The 24,167-nt window shown below is 39.5% G+C and overlaps 1 protein-coding gene across 5 annotated transcripts in view; it reads left to right on the top strand.

Moving 5' to 3' along the window:
- ARHGEF28 (Rho guanine nucleotide exchange factor 28) overlaps positions 1–24,167 on the top strand; it is a 276,929-nt gene that overhangs the window by 236,870 nt on the left and 15,892 nt on the right. For all 5 annotated transcript variants that reach the window (XM_036763762.1, XM_036763753.1, XM_036763746.1 and 2 more), the window contains one exon: positions 1,657–1,957. In XM_036763762.1, the coding sequence (XP_036619657.1) occupies positions 1,657–1,957 (301 nt within the window). The remainder of the gene's footprint in view (positions 1–1,656; positions 1,958–24,167) is intronic.

Below are 24,167 nucleotides of genomic sequence, written 5' to 3'. Positions count from 1 at the left end.
TCCTTTGTAATCCTATGCAATCCTATATTTTATTTTATGCATTTAAAAATATTATTCCATGAAGGGGGCCATAGGTTTTACCAGATTGCCAAGGGGGTCCATGAACCCATACTAGACCTTTTCTTTGTGAAGGTCTTGGTGTTTTGTAATTTAGAGAACCTTCTTATGTGATCATTCAGAGACCCATAAGGCCATATTTTGTTCTATTTTGTTAGTTTGGGCAGTTAGTTGGGGGCAGCTGTGGTATAGTGGGTAGAAGGCCAACCTTGGCACCAGGAAGACCTGGAGGTGCATCCAGCCTCTGACACACACTGGCCATGTGATGGTGGACAATTCATTTAATTTTGCAGTGCTCTGGAAACTCTCAAAGCTTCTAAGTTACAGAAGAGTTGCTGATCTGTATAAATGGAGGGAATTTCTACCATGGTAGTTTCCTATACCAATAAAGTCAAACAGGTCTGGACCAAAAATAAATATTCACAACCGACCTTATTTAGAGAGTAGATTGGATTTCATTATTTCTATTAAAGCTTTCCTCCTTTAAAAATATTTTTATTAATGTTCCTTTTTATATCACTGTTCTTTCTTGATGACTCCCCACCTCTTATAATAAATAAATAAAGTTAAGCAAAACAGATCGGCACATTGGCCATGTCTGAGAATGTATGTCTTGTTCTGCTTCCATATTCCACTACTTCTCTGCTGAGAGATGGGGTATGCATGTACTGAAAATCATCAGTACTCTGAAATGATCATTGATCACTGCATCAATGAGATGTCTCATTCTCCCAGTGTTGCTTCCTTTCTATCAGTGGTGTTAAAGTCAAATAGATATAGGACCACTCATCATTCATAAGCATCCCTTTGGGCTCATATTGATTAAAAAAATCAAATATTAACATTATGTTTTATGGTGTTTTTATTTCCCAATTAGATTTTATTCTGGTTCAGGCTGCATTCAGGAAATGTTGTAGCCTGCTGGAGATAGGTTTTACACCTCTGCTTTGCATGATTATGAAGATGCTTCTCTCTGTGCTAATTTGATATTTATAAGCACAAAATAATTGAAATAACAACAGTGGAGATTTATTTAATTGATATGTAAATAGCTAGTAGTGGTAAGAAAGCCCTTAGAAGCTTTCCACTGCATTTTCTTCTCCAAGGATGCATGGAAAATTAAATATTTTTTCTGCAATTTTACTTTCTTATACAAGTCCCATTTTTGGGCCCCATGAGTTTATCAGAGGTGGTTTCTGCTGCATTTAATTTTCCTTTCTAGTTGAACCATAAAGTATCTTCCTTGTAAACCCATAATGTATAAATGCTCTTATTATAATCCTGGATAGATTTTTCTTTTTATTATTTGGCAAAAAAATGAACACTTTTTTCAGTTCCTTCAATCCAAATATAGTGGAAATACAATTTAAAACACATTTCTAATTGTTGTTTCAGTGCACAATATGCTAATCAAATTGATGTATTTAGTTCTAGGTCCATGAGAAAAGGGGAGAGAGGGAGGAGATTGGGCTCATTGCACTCCTTCTGATCTTCCCTTTTATTGGAACTAATTTAATAAATTTTGTTCTTGGGAACTATCTTGTGAACAATGCTGAAAGTAAACTGCTGCTATATTTTCTTTTGTAAATTTTTGCACAGGTAACAGACCTTAATCGATCGGACAGCCTCTGCCATGAGAATTCATTCTTTGTAAATGAAGCTTTAGTACGCGTGTCACTCAACACTGTCAACAAATCAAACTCAACTGGAGTGCACCAAGATATCGTATACCCCATAAATATCTCAAATTGTGATTTAACAAGGACTAGTGAGAACCAGACAGACCTCAAGATGGACATTTCTTATCACTCCGATGTTACTCATGAACTATGGAGAGCTACTGATCCCGGTCATCAAGTCCCTTCTCTCCTCCAAGGCAACAAGGATTGTTGTAACAATGGTAATTAATCCTTTTAAAAATATCCTATATAATTCAGACCGAAAGTTGCTTCTCTGAATGGTTCTGCCTTAAAGCAAAGTTAGTTCCAGAATGTGAATAGGTGGAAATTGGTGAGTGTGTGTAATGGCGGGGAGCAGGAATGGACTGGCAGAAGGCAGAGTCATGATTGGTCAGTGACAAAGAGGCCAGTAGAGACTGAGCTGGTACCTGTGGCAGGGTCTAATGGAGAAACTCTTGGTGATAAGAGCAAGTCTAATTTTGTGGAAAAATTAGAATATATTTATTTGAAGGGATGAGAAGCAAAACAGTCGAGTTAACAAAAAAGATAGACTTGGAGGCCTGAGGGCTGAAATAAATCCTTCCCTGTCCCCATTCCAGGCATGTTTACTTACCAACTGTTAGTAGAGTGTTCCTTCCCTCAGCTCCTACCCCAGAACCTAGTGCATGTTTTCATGGAAGAAGCACTGGGCACAGAGCCAAGAGACTTTGAGTCAAGTCCTAACTCCAGTAATTACAAGTTGAACAAGTCACTTGACCTCTCGGAATCTGTTTCCTCATCCATAAAATAGAGATAATATTTTGACTCCCTACCTCCCAAGATTGTTGTGAGGCGAACACTTTGCAAATGATAAGGCCTGTATACATGTGAGCTACTATTATTAACTATGAGTAATTATTTCTCAGAGGAGTCAGGAAATACAGGTTGCATTTGGATAAATGGTGGTTGTAAGGCCAATCCTAGGCATCTTCCTGTCGTACAATGAAATTGTTTCTACCGCTATGAAACATCAGAAATGAAACTGCTAACACAAAAAAGGTGTTGTCTCCATAATTACCTCATAATAGCACAATTTGCTAATCCCATTAAAGCATTTGCCAAATAAAAATGAAAAGGCAGCCATGTTACCATGCATCCCCATTAATCAGATCTGTGGCGATTATAAATTGAATTCTGTGGGATACAGAGGAGGGAATGAGAAGAACTTGAAGACCTTTTAGCAGAAAACAGATGGCATGCTACAGAATTAGCAAACGGCTGGCCACATGGGAGTGAAGTAAATCGCCCACCGCAAGATGCTCTAGAAACATAAGACACACAGTTGTGTACTGATATTTTAGAACAGCACACCCATTTTCTCCTGTGTCTTTTGTAGCTTTTGCCATCTCTAGTTGACCACCATCCTTGCCGTGAGTACAACTTCTTAGCTATTTCAGCTCCTGTCACCTCATTTTGCAAACCTATCATTTTATAAGAAAAATTAGACAAGTGTCTTAAAAATACTATTAGAAATTCTCATTTTTTGGAAGCAAAAGAAAGCAGTTTTTGTGGAAAGTGATTTATGTATCCAGCATTCAGGGCAAATTTGTGACTTTTATTTTTTTTTTGGTAAGGCAATTGAGGTTAAATGACTTGCCCAGGGTCACAAAGCTAATAAGTGTCAAGCGTCTGAGGCTAGATTTGAACTCAGGTCTTCTTGACTTTGGGGCCGGTGCTCTATCACTGCACCACCTAGCTGCCCCTTATTTGTGACGTTTTTGCCTTAGGTTCCATGGAGGTCAGAGAGCACATTGAATACCATAGATACAAAATCAGTGTTTATTGAATGAAGGGCAGACACTCTATCTACTTGAGTGTAAAATTTTAGTTTGCAACTTTTCTAGGACTATGCCCATTCCTGAGACACCAACAGCTTAATGGAAGATTTTCTGGTACATGTGGCTTTGTTGTAATGATTGGTTGTTGTCCTTTGTAATCAGAGGACCAAACTGACATCCCTGTCGGGGTAGGTACAGTGTGTTCGACTGTGGCTTATCAGACCAATATGAGCTCGGAAGGCTCTACCACAGGTCGGGCACAAATAGTCCATATGAACATTTGGAGTGGAAGGAAAGTATGGGAGAGAAGAATTAGCTCAGTGTTTGGGATGCATTTGTTGTAATGATGACTAGCTGACTTGCTTTTTATCATGTTTTATATTCTCATCAGTGTGGTTACACTCACTGGCTTTAGTTTAATTCATAAAGACCCAGTTTGAGTTAAACCACACTCAAAGTTTATTTAAACAAATGTTTCTCCCCCACTCTCTTTTTTTCCCCCATCTGAATCTCCATATTTTTTCCCAGCTTTTTCATTGCTGTGTTTAGGTTTAATTCCTTTGTCAAAGCATGTTTTAGAGTGGAAAGCTTTTAAAATATTTTTGGCATTGTACTTGCTAGCAGATAGGAAATGAACTATGGAAAAAAATAGGGTGATTATATACAAAGCCCATCTTCCTATGAAAGCAGAAGACAGTTTGTAGGCAGAGGAAGTACAGAGAAAATACACTTATGTTTGATGGATTTTGTTTCTGGTGTATACTACGCTGGGAAGATTTTGAGCCTGAGCCAGGTGACAGACTGGTCGTTGGACAACATAAAAACAGACTTGCTAAGATCGAAAATTAGAAGATACTGGGTCTGAATCCTGGCTCTAACACTTAGTAACTGTGTCATCTGTAGCAATTCACTTAACCTCTCTAGGACTTAGTTTCCTCATCTGTACAATGAACCTCTAAAAATCCTTTCCAGCCCTAAACCCATGATTTATGAGCCTCTGTGCTGCATTGGGTATGATCTGTGATTCCTGCAGAGGAAAAAAAAAGGTGGGTAAGGGATGATGGGCAGTTAGTTGGCCCAGTGCGTAGAGTGCCAGGCCTGGAGTCAAGAAGACTCATCTTCCTGAGTTCAAACCTGGCCTCAGATACTTACCAGCTGTGTGATCCTGGGCAAGGCACTTAACTCTGTTTGACTCAGTTCTTCATCTGTAAAATGGCAAACCACTTCAGTATCTCTGCCAAGGAAACCCCAAAAGGAGTCATGAAGAGTCAGGCATGACTAAAACAACTCAATAACAACAACTAAGGGATGATGTAAAAAATGAACACTAAAGGAGGGAATTTCTGGAGAGAGATAGAACAGAATCAGATCAGGTCATGAAGTCCGTTAGGAGAGACTCTTTCTCAAAGACTTGATATATAGCAGCACAAAATGAGCAGCTAATCCTCTTGTATTCCCTTGGGTTTCATAGAGATGAGGGACAGGAGGAAAGCCAAGTGACAGAAGAAAAGATTTCGAAGGAGAAGGCAATTAGTCTGCCTCTTTTTTCTTCAGTTCCTTGAAACAGGGAGGAGAGTAACCTTTAGTGAGTGGAATGACCTTTGGTGACTACTCTGAATTTCCTGTAATCTTTCCCATTTAATTTTCACTTAATGTGATTCCTGGCATTTAATTAAATCTGTATTTAATCTTGATCCATTTAATTAGAGGAGTTTTATCCAAAGTTGTAAATACAAGTTTATTAATTCTTAAATTCCACAAAGCCTGGCTTGTAGGCTTTTTGAGAGAAGGGAAGCCTTTCATTTTTATGTTTGTATAGCTAGAACCCAGCAAGCATAGTGCCAATCACATTTTGTTGTTCAGTTGTTTCAGTTGTGTGTGATTCTTTGTGACTCCATTGGGGATTTTCTTGGCAGAGATACTAGAGTGGTTTGCCATTTACTTCTCTAGCTCATTTTACAGGTGAGGAAACTGAGGCAAACAGGCTTATGTGACTTGCCCAGGGTCATACAGCTAGTATGTGTCTAAGGCCAGATTTGAACTCAGGTCTGCCTGACTCCAGGTCTAGCACTGTATCCACTCTGCCAGTCACATAGTAGGCATGTAATCAAATGCTTGTTGATTGATTGATTAGGAATACCTTGTTAGTTGCTGTAGCAATCACTGTTCCTAACCTCATGTAAGTGGAATTGCAAATTTCATACAATTTCTGAAACATTAAAGGCAACAAAAGTGAAATAATTCCCAGATGTTGCAAATTTGACCCAGATTTAGATTTTAGTTTGTTTGTCCAATCTAGCTCCCCTGGGAATTGTAATATGTTAATGAATTCTGTTCTGATCCTAGAGAGTCCCTTCAAAATTGTCATGCCCTTCATTTACTTCAGTTATTAATAGTGTGTGTGAGTGCCATGTTTTTGTTTTTGTTCTTAGAACCTGTGACAAAGTTAGTGTTGGATCATTTTGTGACCTTTGGATGGATATTGGTGATATTCCACTTGTATGTTCTCATTTAAAGGGCAGATAGATTAAGTTAGAGGACAGAGTGCTGGGCCTGGAGTCAGGAAAACTCACCTTCCTGAGTTCAAATCTGGACTCAGACACTTCCTAGCTGTGTGACCCTGGGCAAGTCACTTAATCCTGTTTGCCTCAGGTTCCTCATCTGCAAAATGAACTGGAGAAGGACATGGCAAACTGCCCTGGTATCTTGGCCAAGAAAATCCCAAATGGGGTCCGTAAGAGTCAGACACAATTTTAAAAAAAGGACTGAACAGCAACAACAAAGCTTTCATGAACAAAGAAATGAAAATTTTTCTGTGTTTTGCCATGGTCAGACAATAGTCGCAACATTGTGATCCATCTTGGCTGCTGCCGCGGTTTAGGGAGGACATAAAGGCGATGGAAAGCATTTAGAGCATTACAACTAGAATAACGTAAGGGCCTTGAGTCCAGGCCATATGAAGATGGGTCGAAGGAATTAGAAAAGTATATTGGACGGGGAGACAAAAAACTCAAAGGAGACGTGGCAGCTTTTGTCATTAAATCATTTGAGTTGTGTGTGACTTTTCTTGGCAGAGATACTGAAGTGGTTGGCCATTTCCTTCTCCAGCTAATTTGGCAGATGAGGAAATTGAGGCCAACAGGACTAAGTGACTTGCCCAGGGTCACACATCTAGTAAGCCAAATTTGAATTCAGGTCCTCTTGACCCCAGGCCTGTGCTCAGTCCACTACTTGGCATTTAGAATCTATTCCTTTAGATCAGGGCTGTCCAACTTTAAGTTTTTGTTGAAACAATAGACAACATATTTTGATTTGCCATTTTAGTGAGAGCTCTGCAGTAGCTTGGCTTCCTTTAGTAAAGCATTTATGTAAATTTCCAGGCTTGCAGGCAGGCGGCATAAATTGCAGTGCGGGCACATTTTGGACAGCCCTGCTTTAGACAATCACCCTATGAATGGTTTAATTTCAGCAAAAAACTATAGACACTCTCACAGTATTGTTTGGGAAATAAAATTTTACTTAAAGGTACCTAATAAGCATTCAGGAAGCATGATGTACATTTCAAGGGAAATGGAAATTAGGAAATCTCTGTGCCTTTCTTCTTCCAGGAATGGACTATACTTTTACTTGATAGTTTGAGAAGAATAAGAACTTATTTTAGTTAATCTACCTTCATGATGGCAAAAATTTTTAAAAAGAAGCCTAGGAGTAATGAGCTGGTTTTTAATTTTTCTTAGGGACAAGAGTAAAGACTTTAGCCTTCTGTGTGTTCTCTCCCAGTAAAGAGCAGTGTGACATTTACCTTGAGAGGCTGAGTGCGCCGAGAATGGCTGACTGCCAGCTGCCTGATTACCCAGCTCCGAGTGCGTGAAGGGCTGCAAAAGCCTACTGGGATGGGAGCCACTCTCTTTTACTGAGTACAGCCCAGTGCGTGGAGAGTGGGGGGGAGAGGTGTGCAGGAAGCCAATCCAGCATGGGGCCATAGTCAAAAGTGAAATAGAATTTAATGAGCCTGTTCATCCTCCCCTTGGAATCCAATCTGGTTTCAGATGAGCCACTAAGGTGGGCGCCTGCTCCAGGATCAAAGGGTCCCATGGGTACTGAGTTGGCATTGCATCATCCCCATTCCACCCAACAACTAAGATAATAGCTCTAGAACATCATCTGTAGAAATAATCAGACTTGGGTTTGTTTCAGGGCAAGCTGGGGGGATACAATTCAGCCGGAGATGTTTGAGTGAGATGATGTTCCTAAAGCAGACCTTTCAAGTACTCTGTGAGCGTGATCTGGTATTATCATTGTTGTGATCTCCATTTTCCAGATAGGGGAATTTCCGAGCAGAATGTCAGAATCTTCTCCACAGCAGCCGTTTTGTTCAGAGTAGCCTTGAAATTCTACTTTGATCTTGGCAATTATTTTGGTAACATTTAAAATGGGGCTGATTGTCTGGCTAGAGTTGGACCTTCTCTGGTCTAGGTTTGTATCATTTGGACTTGGTCAGAACTAGGAGAGGGACAAGTGAATAGCTGTTGGTCCTACTGCTTTATATTCTGAGCCATCCAAGGAGAGTCAAGGATTCATAATAATAATTATAACTGTAGTGGAGAGAGTGCTGGATTTGGAGTTAAGAAACCCCAACTTTGAATTTTACCACAGACGCTTAAGTAGCTGTTTGTCTCTCTGGGTCATTTATATAACTTCTCTCAGCCTCAGTTCCCTTGTCTGCAAAACTGGGATAATAACAGCACTTTCCTCAAAGGGTTGTGGTGAAGACTGGATATGTTATATGCACATGTTTTGTGCTTTGCAGACTTTAAAGTGCTATGTAAATGCCAGCTATCATCATCAGCTAGGTAGCACAGTGGACACAGTTCTGGGCTCAGAGTCAGGGAAACCTGAGTTCAAATCTGGCCTCAGACACGTACTAGCTGTGTGACCCTGGCCAAGTCACTTCATCCTGTTTGCCTCAGTTTCCTTATCTGTAAGGAGAAGGAAATGGCAAACCACTCCAGTATCTCTCCAAATAGGGTCACAAAGAGTCAGATATAACTGAAATGACTGAACAGTAACAGTAGCACCATCGCCATTATTACATTAAAATTTTTCAGAATATATTTTATTTTTATTTATATTTATACCTATTTAAAATTTACTAAGTGATTTATAGCTCTTATCTCCTTTGAGCCTCACCATGGTCCCATGACTAAAAATGTTGTTATTTCCATGAAAAAAGCAGGCTCTATCTAAGATGCTATGACTGGCTCATGATCGTAAGGCTCTAAGCTGCAGTTTGAACCCCGTCTGATAGAAAGAGTTAGAGGACGTGAGGACGTACTACCTGTGTTGTTACTGCCTCTGTGAACTTGGGGAAGTCAGTTAACCTCCTTGGGCCTGTTTCTTCACCCATAAAATATGGGGGTGGGGATGGGGAAACTCGATGGTCTCTGAGCTCCTTTTCACTTGTAGATTTGTGATTCCAAGACCACAAGTCCTGCAGTGTGGGGTCCTGCAGAGGGTATTGAATAAACTGTGGGCTTGGAGTCTGGAGACCTGGGTCCTTTCAGTCTTGCTTCAGAGAGTTGGGGAAATTGCTTAACCTCTCACAGCCCCCATTTTGTTCATCCGTACACATGCGTATGGGGTTTAAGGTTGGTAAATGATTGACATCTAGCAACTCATCTGTTAATACTTGGACTCCCTACCTCACAGGGTTTCTATGAAGAAAACAATTCTGCAGCCCTTAAAGACTCTATACATAGGTGAGTTATTATCATAATTATGTGGAAGTGGTTGTGAAGAAGAGGAAAGGTTAGACTTGTTTAGTTGTGTCAGTTGCGTCTGACTCTTCATGGCCCCATTTGGGGTTTTCTTGGCAAAGATACTGGAGTGGTTTGCCATTTCCTTCTCCAGATCGTTTTCTACATGAGGAAACTGAGGCAAACAGGCTTAAGTGACTTGCCCAGGATCACACGGCTAGTGAGTGTCTGAGGCTGGATTTGAACTTAGGAAGATGAGTCTTCCTGACTTCAGGCCTGGTGCTCTATCTGCTGTGCCATCTAGCTGCCCCAGGGTTAGACTAGGAATCTCAGATGAATGGCTGACTGTGTGTGTGACCTTTGGCAAGTTCCCTGTAGCCTGTCTCTGTATTGTCTTTCCAACCTGCAGAATGTTGACGACAGTGTCTTCTTTGCCTATCTCTCATGGCTTATTATGAATGCACTTTGAATACATAGAAAAGATTTGAATCGAAATTCCTACTATTAATAAGTATAATTATAATTATTATCCTGCCCCTGAGGAAAAATATCAGCCCTATTCCCATCCTTGGGGATTAAATAGGCTACAGAAGTATTTCATTTTGCAATAGTAGAGTAAAACTCAGGAAAGATGTACCAAGAGCAGAAATATAGATGTTTGCCCAAAGAGTTAGGCAGTGAGGATTTCCATTCTCTAGTGCCTCAAACGCCACCATCACTTTTCCTGGAAGACAGAATTATGAGGTACTCAGAAAAAAAAGCTGTTTAGATCAGCATGGTTTTCTTGGTGTTGTTTTCAAGATAATTTCCAGTCATTCTAGGATAAACCATCCAATGGATATTGAGGGCAGACCTGCCATTGTGTGCCATGCCTTCCCTCGTGTTTTTAAGACCTCCATTACCATCAGAGTAGTAGTCCCAAATTTGAGAAGAGTCACAGATTCTGAGAAGGTTATTTCTATAATGAAAAACAACAGCATGACCAAGATAAGAATCCCATAGGAAGAACATATCTACATTGAACTTATGAGAACCCTGAAGATCTTTTTGGATGGTTTAGTACAGAAGCTGCCTCAGAGTGGGGATGGCATGGGCAGGCACAGATGAAGATTAGGGAAGATTGGTGCGAAAATCCTCATGCAAGCCCACTTAGTCCTATGCCCTGGCACCAGGAAGACTCTTTGTATGTAGATACTAAACCAATCTTTCTACTTCATGCTTTGATATTTCAGTGGATCTGTAATCTCCATAATCATTGATTTCAGGAGTGCAGATTCCCACCCAGCCATGACTTTCTCTTTCTTTGCAACTCTTGGCCATGTCTTCTTGGAAATGTTACACAAGAAGTCTGCCCAGGATACTGAAAACCTTCCTTCAGATATTGTGACCTTGCTTGGCTAGCAATAGAGTTAGCATGGTGATCTTGTGGTTACAACTCTCCCCACCCCAACCCCTATACACACACTGTTACTGATCCTCTCCCTTTTCAAGCCATATAATTCTCTGAAAATATTTTTTTACAATACTTATCTCATACAATTCTTTGTGGGTAATATGCTGCAGCTTACTCTGTGCCCACCATGCCCTGTTCATTGCCTTTTGGGTCACCTGTAACTGCAATCATTTGGAGATTGTTTTAGTCCATGCTTCAGTAATTTAGCATCAGTAGAAGCATATTGGTGTTGATGAAGTGGGCCTTTGTTTCAAGGTCTTAAAAGTATTCCACTTTACACATGTTCATTAATAACTTAGGACTCTTGCTGGCCTTGACTCTTCCTCCTTGCTGGACTTTATTGATGTCTAGGCTTTTCTTTTTTGATATATCTTTCTTAATGACCACAGATTGGCCTTAACTTTGATTTATCCTCCTCGGGTTTCAAAATACTCATTATTTAAAAACTGGATATGGGGAAGGTGGAGGCGTAGCTGAACCCAAACTATATAAATATAAATAAATATGTATTTCTACATGCAGCTATGTATATCTCTTAAAAGGAGTTGAATAATTTTAAGGGATAATATCACTAAGTTGAGGTACCTGGGTCATTCTTGCTTACTACAAAAAGTCTCCTGCAAAGAGGAATGCAGTATTCTCGTGGGCAGGTAGCATACTTTCCTCTTCGCCAATGCTAGACAAAGACTGACCGATCCCTACTTTCCAACTCTCCTTTTCTTAGTCTTGACCATAGAGACCACAGTCCTTTGCCTATGAAGAGAGACCACTCAGAACTTTGCAAAACTGTCAGCCCTTCATGGCTTGCTCATTAAATGCTGATTGTTATTAAACTTAGGCTTTTTCATTTATGACTAGAATGTACATAGGACATTCACTGGTTCATAGGCCCACAAAATATAATGGAAAGTACAGGGTTTTGAGGACGACAGAGTTCTAATCTTAACTCTTATGTGAATTACCTATGTGGCTTTGTTGAAGTCATTTAATCCGTTTGATCCTCTGTTTTCTATTTCTATAAAATGCAGGACTTAGACTAAATGATCTCCAAAGTTCCTTCTAGTCTTAACATTTTGTGATGCTAAATAAAACAATGTGAGGGCCTAAGACTCTTTGACTCTATTCTTTTTTTAGTTTTGTACTAAAAAAGTACATTTGTTTAGTATTACTAAAAATATGCAGTGGTGAAGGAAGTCCAAGTATGCCTGCACTGGGTAAATGCTTGTAGTTAGTGAGGAGAGCATTTTGGACCCAACGTAAGTGAGAACTCCCCATCTAGGGATGAAATCAGAAAGTGGTACCCTTTGTGTCTGTGTTATATTGCTGATGACCTGGCATGTGCTGCAGAAGCATAGGCATCTGATAGGAAACAAATTTCACAGATTCAAGGAAAAAAATTCTACTCAAGGACATGTAGAAGGAGGGAGCTGTCAATCACCCAGATGGAGAAAACCCAGACATGCTAGTGCAGGATGGCAGAAGAGAGAATGTGATCTATAGGTACAGGCTTTTCATTAGCTGATTGTCCCTCGGCCCATAAACACCAATAAGCATCAGCTGCAGACAGACCCTGAGGCTGGGGATCAATTCTGGCTACTTGTCTTTGCTTTGGTGGAGCTGAGTTTCATTGAACAAAACACTCCTCTATGGCACCACGGCTATTCTGGCAGGACCGTGTGGTTGCTCCTTGGCAGCCTTCCAATTCAAGTCTGGGGTCCGAGGAACAACGATTTATCTGGGAGGTTTCTAGGAGATTGGAGATTCCTTGGGAGAAGACTTCTTGTTCTTGTCCATCAGGGGATCCTAGATTAAGAGCAGGAAGGGTCCTTAGAGGCCATCTTGTTTAACCTGATCATTTTGTAGATGAGAAAACAGGCCTAGAGAGGATTAGTGGTTTTCCCAAGTCCACATAATAAGTAGCAGAGCCCAGACTCAATCTCAGGTTCTTTGACTCCAGATTCGTCACTCATTCCACTGGGCCACCTTACCTCACAGAACTGGTCTGAGCTGATCATATTGGGAAGGGTAGCTGCTGCTGAAGTTGCTGAGTACTGGCATCTAAAGGGATCTAGTTGGCTCTTCTCTCAGAGGATAGTGAGAGAATAGTGCTGATCCCTCATCTTCCGCCATCATTTATCTTTATGGATAGCCCCAAGGAAAAGAAGAATAAGCCTCCCAGTAACAGAGGCTAAGAAGCATCTACTGCTACGGATGGGATGGATACCTAGAGGAAGTCTTCCCATTTGTAATTGTGTAACTGTTACAGCTTCCCTATATGCCGTATGAGGAGCTCCTCTATATGCCATCAAGAAGCAGCCAAATCAAGGGAAAGATGAAAAAGAAGCTGTCATTTTGGGAACTTCCCTATGATATGAAACTTATGAGAAGAAGAAAGACTTTTTAAAAAATAAGTACATGAAAGGATAGTAATCTTCATAGTTGAGACTAAGAAAAGGAAAGTAGTAGCACCATTTTATACATGTTAAATGGTTAAGAAATACAAAATATCCCAACAAACATTGGTGGCAATCTATGGACTTAGTCTGCTACTTAGCCTACACCCCCATTCCTGAGATGGCAAAGTCAACAGCCACGGGCAAGACAGCTGCTATAATTCTGGGACGTGGGGACCTAGGGCTAAGCCTATGGCAGAAAGTGGAGAGTGGGGGTCCTCCCACAGCTCCTCCTTCACTAGAAGATATATACCATCAAAATGGCACTTTACCTTGAAAAAAAATCTGAAATTTGCTTGTGGAAACGTGTGGAAAGGGTTGCAGATTGTGAGTTATTGTGAAATGGTGGTTTTCTGCATTCTTGCAATTGCCCCACATACTGAAATGGTACACAAGCGAATTTGAAATTCAAGTTATACCCCAAAGGACTCATGATGGAGAATGCTATCTACATCCAGAGAAAGAACTATGAAGTATGAATGCAGAGTGAGGCACATTTCATGCCAGCCTTTTTTTCCCTTTTTTTTTCTCTTTTTCTCTCTTTTGTTTTTGTTTTTGGGTTGGTTTTTTTTTGGTCCTGTTTCTTCATTTCATTGATCACAGTTCTTCTCCATAACTTGACTAGTGTGTAAATTAATTCAATGTGCTATATGGGATTCCATGCCGTCTTGGGGAGGGGGTGGGGGAGGGAAGGAAGAAAATCTGGAACTCAAAATTATGTAGAACCTAATGATATAAACTAAAAATAAAAAAAAATAAAATTAAAAAAATAAAAAAATAAAAAAAGCAATTCAAGTTATACTCAAATTGTTCCTTAATATATCAATCCCATTGGAACAAATTTGAGTTTTTAAAACAAGCATTATAGTAGAACTGACAGTATTAATTAATTGAGCAATCAGTCAATTAAGATTTATTTGTTGTTGTTCAGTTGTTTTTCAGTCATATCTGACTCTTCAGGACTGCATTTGGTATTTTCTTGGCAAAGATACTGGAGTGGTTTGCCATTTCCTTCTCCAGCTCATTTCACAAGAGGAGGAAACTGAGGCAAACAGGGTGAAGTGACTTGCCCAGGGTTACACAGCTAGTAAGTGTCTGAGGCTAGATTTGAACTCAGGAAGATGAGTCTTCCTGACTCCAGGCCCAGCACTCTTGTCTACTGTGCCACCTAGCTTCCCGAATATTTATTTATTAAGATTTTTATTTTTAGTTTACAACACTCAGTTCCGCATGATTTTGAGTTCCAGATTTTCTTCCTCCCTCTCCCCCCTCTTCCCCCAGACAGCATGGCATCTGATATGTCTTCTACTTATAACTTTGCGTTAAACTTATTTACACAATAGTCAAGTTGTAAAGATGAATTGTGACCAATGGAATGAATCATGAGAAAGAAGAAACAAAACAAAACAAAAAAAAACAAAAGAGAAAAAAAAACAACAGAAAAAAGTAGACAAATAGTTTGCCTCAATCTGCATTCAGACTCCATAGTTCTTTCTCTGGATGTAGATACCTCTCTCCCTCATGAATCCTTTAGAGTTATCTTTGAACCCTGTATTGCTGAGAAGAGCCAAATCTATGAAGGTTAGTCATCACAGAATCAATATCTGTGGTTGTGTATAATGTTCTCCTAGTTCTGCTCCATTCACTCAGCATTATATTGTGTAGGTTTTTCCAGGTTATTATGAAGTCTGTATCTTCCCCATTTCTTATAGCACAATAGTATTCTATTACATTCATACACCACAACTTGTTTAACTATTCCCCAATTGATGGGCACCCCCTTGATTTCCAATTCTTTGCTACTACAAAAAGAGCTGCTATAAATATTTTTGTACATATGAGTCCTTTTCCCGCTTGGGTGATCTCTTTGGGATACAGCCCTAGAAGTGGTATTGCTGGGTCAAAGGATATGAACATTTTTATAGCCCTTTGGACATAGTTACAAATTGCTCTCCAGAATGACTGGATCTGTTCACAACTCTACCAGCAAGGTAACAGTGTTCCAATTTTCCCACATCCTCTCCAGCATTTATCATTTTCCTGTTTTGTCATTTTAGCCAATCTGACAGGAGAGATGGGGTACCAAAGAGTTGTTTTGATTTGCATTTCCCTAATCAGTAGTGATTTTGAGCATTTTTCATATGCCTATAGATATCTTTAATTTCTTTGTCTGAAAACTACCTGTTCATATCCTTTGACCATTTCTCAATTGGAGAATTACTTATATTCCTATGAATTTGGTTCAATTCCCTGTATATTTTAGAGATGAGGCCTTTATCACAGATACTGGTTGTAAAGATTTTCTCCCAATTTTCTGCTTCACTCCCAATCTTTAGAGTTGCATTGGCTTTTTTTTATACAAAAACTTTTCAATTTAACATAATCAAAATTATCCATTTTGCATTTTGTAATGCTCCCTATCTCTCGTTGTGTCATAAATTCTTTGCTTTCCCATAAATCTGATAGGTAAACTATTCCTTGCTCTCCCAAATTGCTTATAGTATCAGCCTTTATTCCTAAGTCATGAACCCATTTTGACTTTATTTCCCAAAGATTTATTAAGCATCTACTTACTGTAGGTACTGTGCTAAGCATATATGAAGTCAATTTACGTGGAATTTTTAGGCAATTCTTTATCACTATGAAAAGTAGTCTAATTTTGTAAGTTAATATTTCATTCAAAACTTTGTGCTTTATCATCATCATTGTGTTTCTAATAATTCCTTACATTTTTCTAGGCCTTCCAGTTTTTAAAGCACTTTTACATATAATTGTCACAAGTGAACCTCTAAAAAGCCTCTGAGGCAGACAGGATAGGGATTCTTGTTTCCATTTTCCAGATGGGGAAACTGAGTCTCAGTGGTTAAGTGACTTATTCAGGGTCACATGACTGATAAGTAGCCACGGCTGGATTAGAACCTAGATCTTGCTCATGGTCCAGTGCTCCTCTTACTACATGGCACTGACCTAGAATGTGAACTTGAGTGGCAAATGAAAATGATGTTGGTTATCATTTTTCTCTCCTGAAATACTTGAATTTCTTCCAAGCAGGTAAGAATGTTCTATAATTATATTTAGTGTCAAATTTAATAGCTGTATTAAAAACAATAAGCTTATCTGTGCACTAGGATTTTCCTCCATAAGAAAGCTTAAAAGTCAGCAAATTAAGCATGGCAGGCTAACTAGACACCTATGTAATTCCTTCTTAAACCCTTAGTCTGAGGCTGAATCTTTTTAAACTGTCTATGGCATCACCCTGCGGCGGCAAAGCAATTAGTAGTTGTTTCCTTAGAACTGCTCTTAAAGTGTGAATAATTTTCTTGGCATAATGTTCTCCTCAGCGCTGAAATATGATATGAAATAAGGCATTGTTTATTCCAACAATCTTAAAATTAGGTTTACTAGCATCACAAGAATTATCTGCTTCCTATCCTTTCCACTGGGCCAATTGTCTGAAAAGTTTCCCCAGCATTGTCTTCAGATTGATTTGGAAGCCCAGCTGGTTGTGTGGGAGTAGGCTCTATCTTGCTTTTCTGCAGCTGACCTTGGACAAGACAATAAATATTTCCGTTCTCTACTTTTCCATCTGTGGAGAAGTAAACTTGGCATAATAAATCACTGTTAAAGTTTCCTTGGATAAAAGGGGAGGACATTCATCCAGTATCATGGTGTAAACTGCAATTTAATCTTAAACCTTGATGCTCAGTTGGGTGGTTTAGCAAAGGCAAACGTGAAAGCTTCCAGAGATGCCAGTAATGCCGCAAAGGCCTGATGCCGCTCCCTTAATTATATCATAGTGTTTTTGCTTTATGCACCAAGTCTGGGTAAGATCTTTGGAACATTCTTTTTCCTAGTGACTTTATCCATACTAACGGCCTTGTTTGCAAATCCCATTATACCTAGAGCACATTGAGCAAGATCCGGCATATCATGCTAGATGTTTGGGTTAAAAACAACTTCCTTGGATGTTCTACCAAAAACATAGCCTACGCTGATCCCCCAGTGATTTGAGACTGTTTTGAGGAAAGATGCTATTAAGACCTTGGAAGATGCATTTACAAGAATGATCTTAGCACGGTTTTAATTTTACTTAATGACCTGTTTCCTTAGTGATCTTGGCACCCCCTGCGGTGATTTGCAATCAATTCATCATCTCAAATGTTGTAATCCTATGAGGAGAGTGATGCAGTCTAGCCATCGCCAGGATCTGCAAGGAACAAAAGGCAGGCTCCACATTGACACCGACATGACTTTTTGGTTCCTGAAGTGCCCTCAGAAGCCTCTTTATGTCTCCAGGACATTAGGCATTCACACTTTGCTGGTTCCCCATTTCTCTGACTCAACTCAGCAACATGAATAACTACATGAACTTCTCCATGTGGGGTTCTGCTCCTGCAATGCAGACAGTGAGAAATAATGGCTGGGGGTTCAGAGTGTATATGTGGGGAGAGGGAGACAAAAGGGGAGATTCTTCATTCATCTTGATTGTTAACAGCAAACTGGAGCTTTTTTCCCCTTAGAAGCCAAAGGTTCATGTTCAGCTGCACTAGGAAACATTTGTGGGATTCTTTTTAGGACTGATTCACAGGGGAAGCATGTTTTTAACGTGGGAATAACGGCACCATTTGTTAGAAACAGATGGTGGATGGCAGAAGACACTGTGGCGTAGCTACTAGAGGGGAAAGTGCCACCATATAACTCTGCTGTGGTTGGTACTTCTGGAATTTTCTTGCTCAGACTCCAAGATCGGCAGCTATTCCCACCATTTTGAATGGGCTTTCCTAGGAACTTATTTGACTATTGTCTTTTTAGTATGGTAGAAGTCGAGTTATTATAACACCTGAAAGTGTATGTATGTTAACAGTGTACCTTGTACTAGTTTTCATATGACCTTGTTTCCTGATTTTTTTTTATTAAGAATTTGAATGCTCGAATGCTTGATGTAGAGAGACAGCTATGTAAATTGAAAAAGGTTTTGGTTTTTTCATTTCCTCAGAAACAGCAGGTTTTGAAAGTGGTTAGATTTTGATTAGACAGATGCATTTCTGACATTTGACAGTGATTGCTACTGAGAAGTCGCATGGTTCCTTGACTCCATGTTCATTTTTCAAGATACTCACAGTGAATTATATCCTGAGGGAGAGATTGTCATATAACCTCAGACGCCTAGTGCCCATATTTTCCTTTAACATGGACGACTCATAAGATTTTGCATCTACAAACTACTTTTTGTATGTACGTGGTGTACAGAAAAAAATGCATAACAATATTTTTGCCAAAATGTGATGGTCTGTTTGTGGTAGTGTGGTAATTGTCAGGATTCAAACATGGGTTCTGCATGAGACTGTGCAGTTGTACATTAATGTTACTCTGGAGATTACAAACTGCAATCACAGATGCCTAGGAAAAATAATAAAGCAGTGCTGGTTTGGGGGTGGGAAGGGGAATCTGGTAAGGGTTTTTTTTTTTTTGGCCTTTCTGTAGCTGCCCACACAGTTGTTAGGATCATTTATTTTTACTTATAACGTGCTGAGTAAGCAACTAACGTGGCTTTGTAAGAAGTTTTACACGACTGCAGCCTACCTGGTAGATGCTTCTTCTATCATTCCCCATGCCCCAGCACTGCCTTGATCTGCTTCCTGTTTGGTGCCTTTAATGAACAAAGAACAGGAGCATCTGTGGGCTGCCCAAGTCAATTAAAAATAAAGTGGCTTGGGAAATTCTCTGAAAACCTCTTCACCTGAGGAAAGGACTGGCTGAAAAGAGAAGGGAAAGACTTTTTAATTTGTTGGTGACAGTGAATATATTTCCTCTGTGTTGCTATTACCTTTCCTACTTGTTCTGTTCAGATTTTTTTAGCAAACATCCACATTAAAAAGTACTCCCTCTGCACCTTAAAACAAACATGGTAGCCTCAAAACAAAAACTCTCCTGATTTTTATAAATCTCTCCAAATATTGTTTATAGGCTATTCTATCAATCATAAATCAGTACACATTTATTAAGCATCTCTTATGTGCCAGGAACTATGCCAGATGCTGTAGAAAAATCCGAACAGCACTTACCTCCAAGGAACTTATATTTTATTGGTAAAAGACAAATATATACATATATACATACATACATACATACACATATATGTGTGTATATATGTATACACACATATATATGCAGTACATATATAAACATACACAAACATAAAAAGAATAAATACAAAATAAATACAGTTTAAATCAAGGTAGTTTGAGGGGGCAGGCATTAGTGATTGGGAGCATCACACAAGGATTTCTCACCTCCTACAAAGCAACTGTTAGCAAAGTTCGGTAACTCTTGGCAGCGAAGAGCAGTTGAATATCCCCTGGAAATGCTGTTGGGTCTTTTGAAGATGATGGTTCCAAATCAATCCTGAAGCAGGACTGGATTTGAAGCCCACTCAGGGGTGTCATTCTGGATTCTGAAATGGGACCAACCAGAATACACCACATTTTGTGGACAGTCTTGACCATAAAGTGAGTAGCCAATGCTCCCTGTCAGAAGAGAACAACTAAACGCCTATAAAAACTATGTATGCGAAGCACTTACCTTTTCAAGGGGATCGCTGTGGGCCAGGCCCAAACCCCTGTTATATCTGCTTTAATTACCTGTGGAGCATCAGACTCCCCATCGGACAGATTCTTAACTTGCTCTGCTTATGAAAAGGAAGTAAACTCCAGGGGATAGTGCATTGAGTCTCCCAGGCCACTAGAGATCTATTTACTAGAGTATGCTAGTCTAATGTGCCAATTGGACCTCTGATGGCTGAAAGAGACACTCAGCTTATTCCTAAAAGAATGTTGAAATGGGCTTCTTTTATGGAGCATATCTTTCAGACATGCGTTTCTTCTTCAAGGGAATAATTGGGGTACAAATGACACATCAGAAATCCAATAACAACTTGATAAGGCTAGCATGTGTGATTAGTAGCTGTGGCCTACTTGTCCCTGAGGCCAGCATGGAAGCATGTCAATCCTAGCCAGGCCTTTCCTAGTGGTGCTTTTGGGCCATCACAGCAGCTGGGAAAGCAGTGCCTATTAACATGCTCACTGTGCTGAAAGTCCCATAACCATGTTTAGTCTGGAAATGTTTAACTGCTCATGGCTTTAATGAGGAAGAAGCAAAGCTTTTAAGGGTCTTCGTGCATTCTCCCCACTTTCTTCCTGGTCCCAGGGAGAGAGGCATCCCTATTTCTTGCCAAGGCTAATCTTTCTACCTGTGTTCTTGGTTCTTCCCTCTCTCTTCAGGTCCCCTTCACTGCTCTCCCCATTCTCTCTTAGCAAAGGACCTTCCCCCAGTACCTTTCTGAGAAAATTGAGGCAATTCATTTCTAATTGACTCTCCTCCCCCATCCCATGCCTTAAAAATCCCCTTTATCATTTCCCAAGTCTCTCCTCCTTTGTTTTATTCTCTGATTAAGTGGACCTTCTCCTTGACAAGGTCAACCCTTTTGTTCTTGATCTCATCCCCTAGCATCATCTCTCTACCTCTCTCAAACCATCATCTCTACATCACCTTGCTCCAGAACTCCGTAACTGCATCTCCAATTACTTATGAAAACATCTCTACCTAGACACATCTCAAATGTGTTGGGTCTAAAATTGGACAGATTTTATTTTCTGCATAATCTGCCTTTGAATTCTTCTGCCTTTTTTTCAGTGTAACTATCATGTATTTAGACTTCCATTTTTGAAATCTTGGTGTTATTTTTGACTCTTCCCTTTTTCACCTCCAAAAACCAACGACTACGCGAGTCCTATCGATTCTGGGACCATAAGATATCTTCCATTCATGCCCTCCCTATTTCTGCTACTACCTCTCTATGACAGCCTCTCATTACTACCCATTAGAACTATTGCTACAGAACCTACTGGCCAACTTGGTACTTCCAATCGCTGTCTTCTCTAATTTATCCTTACCTCCACTGCCAGATTAATTTTTCTTTGTGTCAACAGTGGAGAGACCACAGGATCTGTGGAGTCAGGAAGACCTGAGTTGTGAACCAGTCTCAGACATCAGCTGTGTGATTCTGGCCAAGTCACTTAACTTCTGTTGACCTCAGTTTCCTCAGCTGTAGAAGGGAGACAATAATAACAACTGCCCCTCAAGAATGTTTGCGAAGTGCTTGGCAAAATTTAAAACACTATATAAATATTATACGTAGATCTGTTCATAGATCTTCCACTCAAAACTGTTCAATGGTTCCCTATTATTTAATGAATAAAATTCATTCACATTGGCCTGATATTCAAAAGCCTCCCACCATTGGCACCACCCTGCCTTTCTAGCTTACCTCAGAATATGTCACCTAGCCAAATGGGTTTACTCACTACTCCCAATATATGTCTTTTACTTTCCTGCCTAATGTCTTTGCTTATTCCATTCTATGTAACTACAGTGCACCTCCCCATCATCTTCTATCTCTGTTGAAATCATAACCATTCTTTAAACCCCTGATAAAATACCACCTTCTTCATGAAACCTTCCTTGGTGCCCATAGTGATAGTATTAATAATAATAGCTAATGTTTATATGGCACCTTAATAAGGGCTTACAGGATTTTTTTACATCATTATTATATGTTTTATAACAACTAAGAGAGAGTAGGTACTATAGGTATTATTCCCACTCTACAGATAGGGAAATTGAGACTTGGAGAGATTAAATGACTTGCCTGATCACATAGATAGTAAGTGTTGGAGGTGGGATTCGAAAGGGAGGCCTCTTCTTACTCTAAACCCAACTCTCTTTCCATTGACTATGGAAAGTAGGCCCCTGATCAGCCAAAAGGGAGAGAATTTGTTTAGAGAAATTTAAGCTCAGTATAGGGAGGCAAATGGTGGGCTGAAGGTTGCCCTCTACCAAAGGCTGGTTTTATTTATCTGGTAATAAATTTAGATGATGCGTGGTATCCTGTTTCATTCAATACCCTAAAATAGGCTCAATTCCCAGAACCAACAGAGGCCTTGCTTGCATGATGGCATTCACTTACCTATATGTCTCCTTACCCTTTGTGTGTTGTCCTTTGTACTCGAAGAGGACCAAAATGACTTACTCTAGGGGTCATGACTTATATTATTTCTTACTCTAGACCTCTTCTATTATGAGAATAGAATTCTACTCTTTATGGTTAGTGTTTAAATGTACTGTGGCTATCTTCATCAATGAAACAAGCTAGACTTTCTGGTAATAGCATGACTCCTTCCAGTGAATGATTGTTTACAGGAGAAAAATAATTTTCCCAAAGGAGGAGGATATAGCGTAGACATGATAGTTCCTATCACCTGGTGGCTAATTAGAGGGAAGTTAACTGCTTGCTTCAGGCCCATCTGTTAGTCATGGGTCATGTGTCAGAGTGTACAAATATTAACTACTACACAGTCAATACACGTGATATCTGTATTGCCAAGACCACATTTTAAATCATTTTCTAAAGGAGAAGGAGGCGGAGACTCTTTTGGCATTATGCTCTCTTCTGTTTTTAAATGGTCTTGGCTGATTTCTGTTTTGACAATTTCATATCATCATAGGATTTGTCTTTTCCTGTACCCGTGAAAGTTTTGTGTAGGTTTTTTAAAAAACAATCAAGTTTCATTTCTAGTTTTGTAATTCAGTAACTTTTACTGTAACTGCTGCAACCAAGTGGCTTTAAATCTGTATTTTGCCAAAGAAATTTCTGTGCAAATTGTAATTTGCTTTTAGATTTGTAGTCACTTTTGAGTATGGCATAACAAAAAAGCCCTGTCTATATGTGGACAGGTTGATATTTCAGAGACATTTTCATTTTTTAGTAGACTCTTGATTACTTCAAATAGGGATTTTTCACTTAATGCTTACACAATTTTACTCACAAGGTAAAGAAGAAAATTGCATTCCATGTTGCTTTGAAAATCGTAATTGCTAATTATACAATACCAAATAGAGGTGGCCATTCTTTGACATCAAATGATTTCACAGTGATCGAGAGAGGAAACAAAAGAAACAATTATTTATAAGTCTTTAATGTAAAAAAAATTAAATGCCAGATATTTTTTCTGGAACCTCAGTAACAATATAATCCTCAGATGACAGACAACTAATTAGCTCACATCTCTTTTGATTTAATTGCTTGTCTTCTCTTGGTGAAATGATATTTTTCTGTGTCTTGTTTGCCTGAGAATTTTAGCAGCTGCATTTCCCTCTGATTCATGGGCAAGCAGTAGGTGCAGTATTAGCATTCCTAGGTTGATTTTCTGCCTCATTCAGCTGGTAGAGAAATGGATTAGATTTTTCTTTCCTCAGCAGAATGAAGAACATATCTCTTCAGGGTGTGGGTGGGTGCCATGCAGTAGCCAGCCTGCAGTGAGATTTGTTTCAGGGGTAGGCTTGGTGAGTCACTAAAACCATGAAGCATTTAATGCTATGACAATACCATGTAAGAGCTTTATATTTGGAGAGGTTCAGTACTATGTTAACAATTCAATTTAATTCAGTCTTCCAAGCTGATTGTGTGTCAAGTTATACATTCAAAAACCAAGATTCTGATCTCTTAACTGATTTGGTCTAGCAGAAAAGAAAATTGGATTGGGAATGAGGAGACCTCAGTTATGATACTAACTAGCTGTATGACCTTGGGAATGGCTCTTTAATTCTCTTTGCCTCAGTTTCTCCATTTGCAGATTAAGGAATTTGAAGCAAATTATTTTCATAGGATGAGAGATTTGTCTATTCCAGTTCCCTTTATTTTATGGCTGAGAAAACAGCCTTGGTCAGTTTTAGTGACTTGCCCAGGCCGTAGCAAGCTGCAGTGTTGGATATGAACCAAGGTCTTCTGACTCCAAGCTAGTGCTTCTCCTATTGCACTACACTTGCTTCCTCTTGGGTCCATTCCACTTCCAATAATCTGTTATAGTCTATTCATAGAAGGGACCTTAGAGATC

The sequence above is a fragment of the Trichosurus vulpecula genome, chromosome 1 (genome assembly GCF_011100635.1).
Source record: "Trichosurus vulpecula isolate mTriVul1 chromosome 1, mTriVul1.pri, whole genome shotgun sequence".
NCBI lineage: Eukaryota > Metazoa > Chordata > Mammalia > Diprotodontia > Phalangeridae > Trichosurus > Trichosurus vulpecula.
The sequence above is the reverse complement of the archived record's forward strand: the minus strand, read 5'-3'. Positions and strand labels throughout refer to the sequence as shown.